Raw genomic sequence first — 10,384 nt, 5'->3', positions numbered from 1 at the left:
AACTAGATATATCATAATGTTATGTAATTAAGGTGATAAAATGCTGCATTTTTCAATTGAAAATGGCCACCAAAAGCACTATATACAATTTGGGTGGAGACAAATGATATTCACAAAAAGGGCATATGACAGCCATTTTGAATGTTGAAATACAGTATTTATCACCTAAATTACATAAGATATTATATATTTTGTTATAAATCATGTCTTCAGACAATATTCCACTCATACATCACCATTTGACCAAGCAAAGCCAAATTCTGTTCAAATGATTTGTTCCCATTCATATTGTGTATAAGTACCGTAAGGGACTGTAGTGGCCATTTTGACTTTAAAATAACCGTATTTATCACCTAACTGGCAGAATAAATGATACATCTTAATAGAAATTATGCTTTCAGACAAAATTTAACTCATAGATCACTATTACGTGCATTTATGGTGCTCACTTCTGTCAATATTGGTTTCCCACTTTGCATTGTACATAATACGGTTAATGTCGAGGGCGGCCATTTTGAGAGTCGAAATACATTATTTAACACAAACTTGAAACCTGAATGATATATTTCGTTAGAAAATACGTTTTAGACAGTATCCAGTTAATTTATCACATATATATGCATTTTAGCGCTCAATCTTGTGATTTCTTTTCTCCCATTTCTCATTGTGTATAATACTTTTAGGGCATTTGGCAGCCATTTTGAATATCAGAATACAACATTTACCACATACATAGCATATTGATAATATATTTCGTTAATAATTATGTTGATAGTCAGTATTCCAATTGTTTAATCTTCATAATAAGCATTTTAGTGATCACTCTTGAGAATTTTTTGGCTCCCATTGCAATTGTACGCAATACTGTTTGGGCCAGTGGCGGCTATTTTGGATATCAAAATACTGCAATTTTCCCATATATGACATTACAAATTATGTATCTCGTTAGTAATGGTGATTTACATGTATTACTTCGTTCATACATCGCGATTTTTTGCAGTTTAGTGCTCATTTTTGTGAAAATTAGTTTTCCCTATTCATATTGTACATGATAGTGTATACAATGGCCTATGGCGGCCATTTTGAATATCAGGAAAATAAATATTTTATTAAAAATTATTTTTTAAGATTGTATTTCACTCCTGCCACACAATTTCATGCATTTCACAGCCAATGTGCGGACAATTTTATGATTTTCATGGGTAATTTGCATATTTTGGCGGCCATATTGGATTTTGCCAATTTGCAGAAAATGCTCAAGGTTACACGAGTGGCATCATTCAGATTCGTAATCAGCACCCTCGAATTGACAAGAAACCATCAAAAAATATTGTATATATAAAAAACAACGTTATGCCTCTTCTATCCTGGACTATTTCTTGGCAGCTGCGGCACATTGGGTTGAAACCGTAAGAGACTTATGTATCCATACACCAAAATCCTTTTCTTCCTCGGTTTCTCGAAGACTGTCATTTCCCATATGATATGTGTGATGTGGGTTGTGGAATCCTAGATGCATAACACCACACTTATCAGCATTGTACTTCATCTGCCACATTTCTGCCCCAGTATTTAAGTGGTTTATGCTATCAATATACTCAATATCTTCTTCATTGGCCACTGGATGGACAAGTTTTGTGTCATCTGCGAACATGCTGATGGTTGATCCGTTGTCAATGTAGCAATTCATATCGTTCATATCAGGAAACAGACTGGTCCCAAAACAGAGCCTTGCACAACAGAGCTTTTGACATTTTCCCAGTCGGATTCTGCTCCCTGAGTGATGACTTTTAGTGTTTCCTTCCAGAAAGCCAAGCCTCGATCCAGCCTAAAACCTTTCCATCAATTCCATGAGCTTTTATTTTAGCAATCAGTCTTTTGCTGAGGGACAGTATCGAAGGCTTTGGCAAGATCTAAATACATCACATCCACTCGAATGCCATCATCTGCAAATCTGGTTAGTATCTCTAGGTGCTCAAGAAGATTTGTTGTACAAGACTTTCCCTTCCTAAAGCCATGTTGAGAATCATGAATTAACTTATGCTGGTCTAGTTGCTGTGTTATTTGGTCTCTAAGTATACTTTCCAGGACTTTGCCAATCACAGATGTGAGGCTTATTGGTCTATAGTTCCCCGGTTTGGCACGTGATCCCTTCTTAAAGATAGGGACAATATGGGCTATCCTCCAATCTTCTGGGACTGAACCTGTTGCAAGCGATTTATTGTAGATCAAGGCAATTGTGTTACATAGTTCATCTGCCAAGGTCTGAATCAAAATACAAGGGGGATACCATCCGGACCTGCTGCTTTCGATGGATCCAGTTTTACATGTCTTTCTTTCACATCTTCTTCTGTAATAGTAAGATAATTCAGTTTCTCATTCTCTAGTCCTTTAAAGATTTTCTGTGGTATTGGTACTTAATTCGTCTCTTTCCACTGTAAAAACTGAAGCAAAGAACTTGTTCAGGGTATTTGCAGTTTCTTGTCCAGGTGGAATAGTATTCCCGTTATCATTTTTTAAGGGCCAACTGAATCTTTGACTTTTTGCTTAGATCTCACATAAGTGTAAAAACTCTTGCAGTCTTTAGTAAGGTGACGAACCTGTTCAAGTGCTTAGAATGTCCAACTTTTTTAATGTATGCCGTTTTAATGAGGAAATTTAATTACTTTGCCAGCTGTAATTTTCAGGGTTTTTTTTTTTACAAAGCGTATGGTTTAGGGTGTTAACATGGTGCAATGAGGCAAGACAAAAAGAAAGAAAAAAAATGGGTGCATAATTTTCTTCTTCTTCCTCCTCCTCCTTCTCCTTCTTCTTCTTTTTCTTCAGAAGTTTGAACTTCTGGGCTAAGAGTTTCGCTCGTCACTGTCCCTTCTGGGTCATTTCTCTGAATAATTCAGAGAATGACTTTGATCGAATTAGATTACTAGCGCCATCTACTGTTACATCCATTATAGTTTTCGACGCGGATATTTTCCAGGCACCGGATAAGGTTAAATGATGTTTGTAAACGCTTAAATTATGAGCTTAACGTCTACAATTGCCCAGCATCATTTCTTCAACTAGCTGCCTGATGCCAAGAGAAAAAAAGACTACCAAAAGACTCCGCAGTAAGTATCTCATATCTCCTCAAAATGATTTTGATTTATGTACTGCAGCAGTGTAGGTTTCTTGAGCGTCAGATCGATTCGGAGGCCTGTTACGCTGCCATGCCCGGCCGCGTAGATCTAGTGAGTGTATCGCTTATGCGGCTACTGAACTTGGAAGTCTTTGATTTGGTGGAATGTCGCAGTAAACTAAAAGTAAAACCAAGTCTCGCGCTTGTGTTTAGGGGTGAGATTCTCGCCTAACTTGTAACGAGTCTCGTGCTTATCTCCCTAGCCTAGGCCTATCTCTTTTTGTCTTTATTTGTTTATTTCATTCGTCTAATTACAACAGCCTAACAGGAACAGGCAATGACTATGACTAACGCGTTTTAAACATGCCAACCCTGCATTGATTGTTGGTACTGTCTGTGATAATCTCAGCTGGCAAAGAGTTCCAGTTATTTTTCTCTCTAACACTGAAGGTGTTTTGTCTTACACTCGGTCTCCTCCTTTTCAAAAATAGCTTGTATGGATGGCAGACCACAGGTTGCTTGATTGAAGAATAGGTCTCTATTCACATCAACAATGCCATGGATTATTTTATTTGTATACATGTATAACATGGATATTTATGAAATGGTTGGATGAATCATCATATGATTAAACAGTCATTTTTTAGCAAACAGGCTTAAGACGGCACTGATGACTAGACCTTATCAACCGGTCATGGTTTTGAGATGAGGATGCTACACAATGATAATAACGAGAAAGTTGTGAGCATTTGAATATTGTGATCATTAATGTGATCGAGATCCCCCTATTGGCAATGCGACAAGGATGTGTGATGTCACATATGAAAAACTTTCCCTTTGGTAGACTTTAAAGTACCCCCAAAATGTCTCTTTTTGCTTTTTCTCATGGTGATACAAACTCTTTATGATGTATTCTTAAAAATCTGTATTACATGCCCTCCTCTAAAAAGAATACATGATCTAATGATAGATGTGATAAAAGAGGCAGTTTAAGTGGATACTAAAGTAATGGGGAGAGTTGTTCACAGTGACGCACATATATTTCTCGCATTGCCAGTGTGAGGATCTCCATAGCATTAGTGATCGCAATATTCAAATGCTCATCAATTTCTCATTATTTGTCTGATTTTTCTCCAACTTAAGTTGATCTGTTCCTTTGATTTTTCTGTTTTCACACAAGCTATCTTGTTCCAAAGGTTTCATTTTCCTTTAAACATATAATGATACACATCATTCTGCTTTTTACTTTGCAACAGTCCAAATGTCCTCTGCTTCAGGCGAGTTAGAACTGTTTCTAAAAGTACCTTGTGTCCACAATTCTGACTAATACCCATTACCCTTTAAGGTCAAGTCCACCCCCGAAAAATGTTGATTTGAATATTTAAAAAAGTAGAGAAAAATCAAACTAGCAAACTCTGAAAATTTCATCAAAATCGGATGCAAAATAAGAAAGATATGGCATTTTAAAGTTTTGCTTATTTTTCACAAACAGTGATGTTCATAACTCAGTGACTTGCAAAGAAGGTCATTCGATGATGTCCATCACTCACTATCTTTTCTATAATAAAATACAAAAGAAATAGTGAGTGGATGACATCAGTCTCCTCATTTGCATACCGACCAGTATGTGCATACTGCATATAACTGTTTTGAGAATTGAAGCGAAACTTAAAATGTCATAACTTATTTTACATCCGATTTTGATGAAATTTTCAGTATTAATAATGCTTGGATTTTTCTCTTTTTATTCAAATCAACTTTTTGTTGTGGTGGACTGGTCCTTAAATATATGCATTGTTGTCTTTTTTTATGATCCTTTTCCTTCTATACCAGCTGCATCAACAGACAGTGAACGTGAGAACACTGATAGCAGTAAGGGGTCGTCCACAAGCCAACCACCAAGCCCCACCAAGAAACGCAAGAAACCTCCCGGCCTAAAGGTAATCTCTATTGATCCCTGAAGCAAGTTACATGTAGCTATTCTGTCCATGTGTACGTCCATTTATTTTCAACTTAAGCGAGAGGTTAGCTGGGAATAATTTTCCCGGTACTTACACACGGCAATTATGCTCCGTTTTTTTTAATTTTGAAAGACTGCTACACAAAAAAGTCTTTCTTTTTTTTTTACGAAGACTGTTCAGAACTTAAATGAATGAAAGCTTTTCTTTTATGACCAAAGTGCTTATTAAATTTTGGTATGCAAAATAATTCCCTGGTTAGGCATCTTTACATACATGTACATGTAAGTCTGCACCGCTTTTGGCAGGAATCCCACTCACCATTAATATTGGCTTCGCTTTATTCCCAATGTATTTTATAAGAGGGGAATCCAACCAAAAATAAAAACTTGTTTCTAGAGGAAAAAGAAAAATCAGACAAGTTGATAGGTGAAAGTTTGAACAATATCGGATGAACAAAAAGAAAGTTATGAATTTTTAAAAGTTGTAAATATTGGTAATCACTACACACATGGAGACTTCTTAAATTGGCTGCATATGTCATGTCATAGTGATTTATTTATTCAAAATTTCTACTTCAAATTGTATTTTTCTTTCATTAGGACATAAAACAATATACTACACGGGTTATATCTACATGTAGATTACTGCCCCAGGGGAACAGGTACTGTAGAAAAAAGCATAAATCTCTGATAATTGAGTACATTGCCTATTGGAAAGTTGTCTTTTTGCCATTTGTCATAATTTACTAGTACGTACATAATATACCCAGTTGCCGATTTGAAAACTACATAGTCTAAGGGATCTCAATTTTAAAACGGCCATAATTTTCTAATTGCTTGCTGATTTCTGTCAGACTTTTACCATTTTGTCTTATTAATTTTTCTCCATTCCAACACAACATTTTATGACCAAGGCTAGATTCCGCTAATAGGAACATGTAGGGATATTGGTAAGAAAACTTCCCGCTAAAACGTACAGAGCTCCGACTTTTGTTATAAAAGTACTGACTAGCAATGAAATAAAAGGAATGATTTAAAGAGAGGTGACTTTTCCAATCTATAAGCATATTTTTTCCGGATACCCTTTATACTGTAGGAAATCTAGAATATAATCAAGAAAAAATCTTGGAACCTGCTGGAGCAACAGGGCTACTGTTACAGTAGCCCTGTCAGCAGGGTTTCAATGAAACCAAGCCATAGAAGGCCATAGTCTCAGATGCTCTGTTTTGGCATCGGTGCCCCTCTCATTGGCTATGGAGATTTGTTGTGCTCTTTTTAATATTTCTTATTTGTGCTTTAACATTAAAATGTGCGATCTAGGAAAGTGGCATTGTCCATGACACAGTCATTATGTGATTAGGTGAAAGTTAGAAATAATAATGTAACTTCCTCAGGAAACATATTTCAAATTCTGTAATAGAGCCATTCATTGTTCACTAGGTTTATAGTGTCACTGTAGGTTAACTGCTCACAACATCACTTTTTGTGTTTTTTTTTTTTTTGGGGGGGGGAGGGAGTATACAGATAATACCCTCCCAAGGGCTCCAGTAAGAATGACATGTATCGGAAGTGTGGAACTGTTCTATCACACCCACAGGCTCATGTATAAAGCTGATGAAATTTTAATTTAAACATGAATTAACACAGACTTGTGACCTTTCTTGTGCTAAATGATGAATCCCTATGCTCCAAACTTGTCCTCTTTATTCATGCATGATAAAAAGACACGGTTATGATTTCATGTAATAACATAAGAAAAATTAAAGTGGGGATGTGACATCATCAGCCCATCTAATGAATATTCATGACATGCATATAACTATTTTCACAAAATATTACTAAACTTTGAAATTAAATAACTTAAGGTATTTGTTATCCGATTTTTATGAAATTTTCAGCATTTTGCTTTGTGAATTTTACTCTATTTATAGATGTAAATATTTTCAGCCCGAAGTAACCCTTTAATTACAGTAATGCCCAAACAACTTTGATTTTAGGATATTATTGTTAATGGTAAGTATTTATTTGATTTTTTTTTTGACCTACAGGGGCCTGGGAGTGGTTCTGGAGGTGGCAACCTGGCTCCCCCACCTACCCCAAGTGGTGACAACATCGTAGCCTCCAACCCGTTCGAGGACGACCCGAGCGGCGCCACTGCAACCGCTCGGGGTCTCAACCTACTAACGCGCCGCCTCGGCCGCACAGCGGCCATGAACAATCAGTTTGGACCTTACGGCAACTCATTTCATCACCAGCATGGTATGCCACCAGGTGGCGGCGGTGGAGGTGGTGGACCTTACCCTAACAACATGGCCAACAGTCACAACTCCAATGGCCCCATGCCTCCCATGATGTACAATAACCCTCAAACTCTTTTCCCTTGTGGGATCTGCCATCAGCAGGTCCAGGATTCGGAAGACGCGGTGATCTGCGTCAGTAGCTGCCATACGTGGTTCCATCGCATCTGCACGGGTATGACGACGACGGCCTACACGCTCCTCAACTCCGAGCATGCGGCCGAATGGGTTTGCGATCGGTGCGTACGGGAGAAGAAGATTCCCTTGGTCCGGCTGAAGACACAGCCAATCACGTAGAGCTACGCTTTCTTGCTTATGTTTTGTATATATTGGATTATCACCAGAGGCATTGTACATATCAGAATGCACTGATCTGTTAATGCCCATTGCACATAGGTAATATGAATTTTATATCTATGTGTATGCTTGTATTCTTTGAAAGCAATTGTTTTTACCAACAATGTTTCAAAGGAATTCCCACACCTTCCTCTGCTTAGTCAAGTTAGACAAGTACATGTAGCATTTGAAGTTACATTTTTGGCAAAGGATTCTCCTTGGGCATTGATTAGTGGAGGACATAATGTAAATTCTAATGATTTATGGTATTAATTGATGAAGTGTAATTGTGTTGAAATTTGTAGGGTCATGAAATTTCTTTTAAACGACCGAATACATGTGCGAATTCCTCTTTTTGAAACAATATATGTCTGTGTATTTATTATAGTTTTGTGACTTGGTGGTGAATAAAGAGGCTCTCCACATCGCTTCTTTATACCCCATCATAATCACCTGCATGTATGGAGTGATTTCAGAATGGCTATAATAAAGAGTGTATGGAAGAACCTCTATATGTGCATTTACATTGATCAAGTTCTTTGAGCCAGGATCAGCATTTTGAAATACATGTATGTTAGTTCAAGTATGGCTACATCCTTGTGCCTTGCACATTTTGTCTAAATACTGATCTGGGCCCCAGAACACAAAGTTGAGAGCGATAATAATCGCTAATTTGAAAGAACAATTCTGATTGGTTCCTAGTCAGTCTACTGAGTGAAATGCACATGCAACGATGATCTTGATAGGCCACTTCATTTAGTGATTAATCACTAACCTTTTCGTTACCCGGCCCTGGATTGGTTGATAATGAAACAAAGTCAAACCTAATCACTTTCACATTTTAGCTATTAATAAACAAAAACAATCGTACTGCCTTGAAATATAAGCATGAATGTAGCCTTGCTAATGACCTGCTGACTTAAAAATCAAGTAAGATATCTCCTCTTAAGTACGTGTTCACGAACGTAATATATACGTATTTGTAGTTAAAGGTCGAGGCCATCTCAACATTAAGTTGACTTGAATAACTAGAGAAAACTCGATCCTTACACATCACAGAATGCAATGAGTGTACAAATTAAGTGAACCCATTTACATTGCAGTATTCTGTCTCGAGTCCTATCCTTGAAATAACCGCAAAATGGGACTTGAAAGGAGAAAATTACCCCCCCCCCCTCCTTCCAGTTAAGGATTAAATATGCTTCAGGTACATGTTTAATCGCTATTCATTTTATGTATTCTTGTGATTTAGAATCTTAATCTCTTATTTATTTCAAGTCATTGTTAATAGCTCTTATGGTACGTTAGTAATTAAAATTAGGCAAACTAATAAACGTGGGTTGTTTGGACAGGAGACAAAAGACAGAACTTATGAAACAATTTAGAAGTGATCAGTAAGTCTTACATGAGAGACAATTAAAACGAATTTATATTACATCAAATGCATTGTTAAAATTAAAAAGAAAGAAACAAGCAGTGGTCAGTATTGTACTTTTAATCTGAAATAATTTTGATAATGTCATATTATTGTAATTAGATATTCTCTTCTTTTTGTGAGCATTTGAACCCTATCAATTTCTTTCACTCATTGAAAGTAGAAATAAATATTTGAAATACGATAAATGCCAAATTAAAGTGTCTTCCCACAACGATGTAAAGATGATTTATTGTGAACAAGTTACAAGAATGTATTTAGCTTTTAGTAGTGAGGCATAGCCAATTAGCCACATTGCAGTATGTTTGTTTTGAAGTAAATTTGTCTTTTATACTGTGAGCATTTTTCTTATCAGAAATTTAAAAAAAAACGACACAAATATCATGTTCTGTAATATTTGTCATTACATTTTTCTAAAATCTCAAAAAATGGCTAGATCTTTTATGAAAAGAAAGTTTGACCGATGATATTCATATTTTTTCTTTGACAGTTTTGAACTCCAAAACCACAAGAGGTTGCACTGTAAAGGCCACCGCACACCTTACAAACCGACTGGTCTGCGCCTGGCTTACAACTGAGTGAGGGGAGATGAAACGTAAGGTGGTCATAAGCCTCGACACTGCACACCTTGCGATCCGATCTGCGACTCATTCATGCGCTTTTTGCTTTTTGGCAGAGCAACTGAGAAAGTGCACTTACTACTGCGTATGCGCGTTATTGATCATAATACGCGTCGTGCAACTCTACTGTCTGATTGGCTGGAAGTTGGATTGAGCTTGTGATCCAGTCATAAGGAGTCGACATGTCAAATCCTTCCGATTTTCCTTGCGACTTGTCTCTGACCGGTCTGTGACGCTCAAGCTGAAAAGAGCTGTGACGTCACATCTCCCCTCACTCAGTCGCAAGCCAGTCGGCGACCAGTCGGGTCGTAAGGTGTGCGGTGGCCTTAAGATTCTATGTAATATTGTCAAATACATACTGCACTATAAAACTGAGGATTAGAATACCTTAACTATGTTAAGAGAATCTTCACCTGCCTATTGTCAAAATATGCCATGAAAAGCATTTATATTGCAATGGTTTTTATTAAAGTACTTCTCAGATAGTCTAATACCACATGGGCTTGACCCATTCAGTCCACTATTAATTTGGTCTAATTGTCGTTCAGTCAAATACCCATTTAGTCTCATTCTCAGATAGTCTAATTTACATGCTGTCTAATCGTTTTGGTACTTCGTCAA

At 37.0% G+C, this 10,384-nt stretch overlaps 1 protein-coding gene across 2 annotated transcripts; it reads left to right on the top strand.

Moving 5' to 3' along the window:
* Positions 1 to 2,934: 2,934 nt before the first annotated feature.
* LOC121415771 (protein pygopus-like) lies at positions 2,935 to 9,502 on the top strand. Of its 2 annotated transcripts, none has more exons than XM_041609099.1 (3): positions 2,935 to 3,107; positions 4,952 to 5,055; positions 7,124 to 9,502. In XM_041609099.1, the coding sequence occupies exons 1-3, from the start codon at positions 3,071 to 3,073 to the stop codon at positions 7,667 to 7,669; spliced, it is 687 nt and encodes a 228-aa protein (XP_041465033.1). In that variant the 5' UTR covers positions 2,935 to 3,070; the 3' UTR covers positions 7,670 to 9,502. The 2 variants fall into 2 exon arrangements, with proteins under 2 accessions (XP_041465033.1, XP_041465032.1); XM_041609098.1 differs by having other exon boundaries at positions 4,949 to 5,055.
* Positions 9,503 to 10,384: the final 882 nt, after the last annotated feature.

The sequence above is a fragment of the Lytechinus variegatus genome, chromosome 5 (assembly GCF_018143015.1).
Source record: "Lytechinus variegatus isolate NC3 chromosome 5, Lvar_3.0, whole genome shotgun sequence".
NCBI lineage: Eukaryota > Metazoa > Echinodermata > Echinoidea > Temnopleuroida > Toxopneustidae > Lytechinus > Lytechinus variegatus.
This window is presented reverse-complemented; position numbering and strand designations above follow the sequence as displayed.

Coding starts and splice junctions, on each gene's coding strand:
- LOC121415771 (XM_041609098.1), top strand. CDS start 3,071: ATGCCAAGAGAAAAAAAGACTACCAAAAGACTCCGCA. Junction 3,108..4,948: donor GACTACCAAAAGACTCCGCA/GTAAGTATCTCA, acceptor CTTCTATACCAG/CTGCATCAACAGACAGTGAA. Junction 5,056..7,123: donor AGAAACCTCCCGGCCTAAAG/GTAATCTCTATT, acceptor TTTGACCTACAG/GGGCCTGGGAGTGGTTCTGG.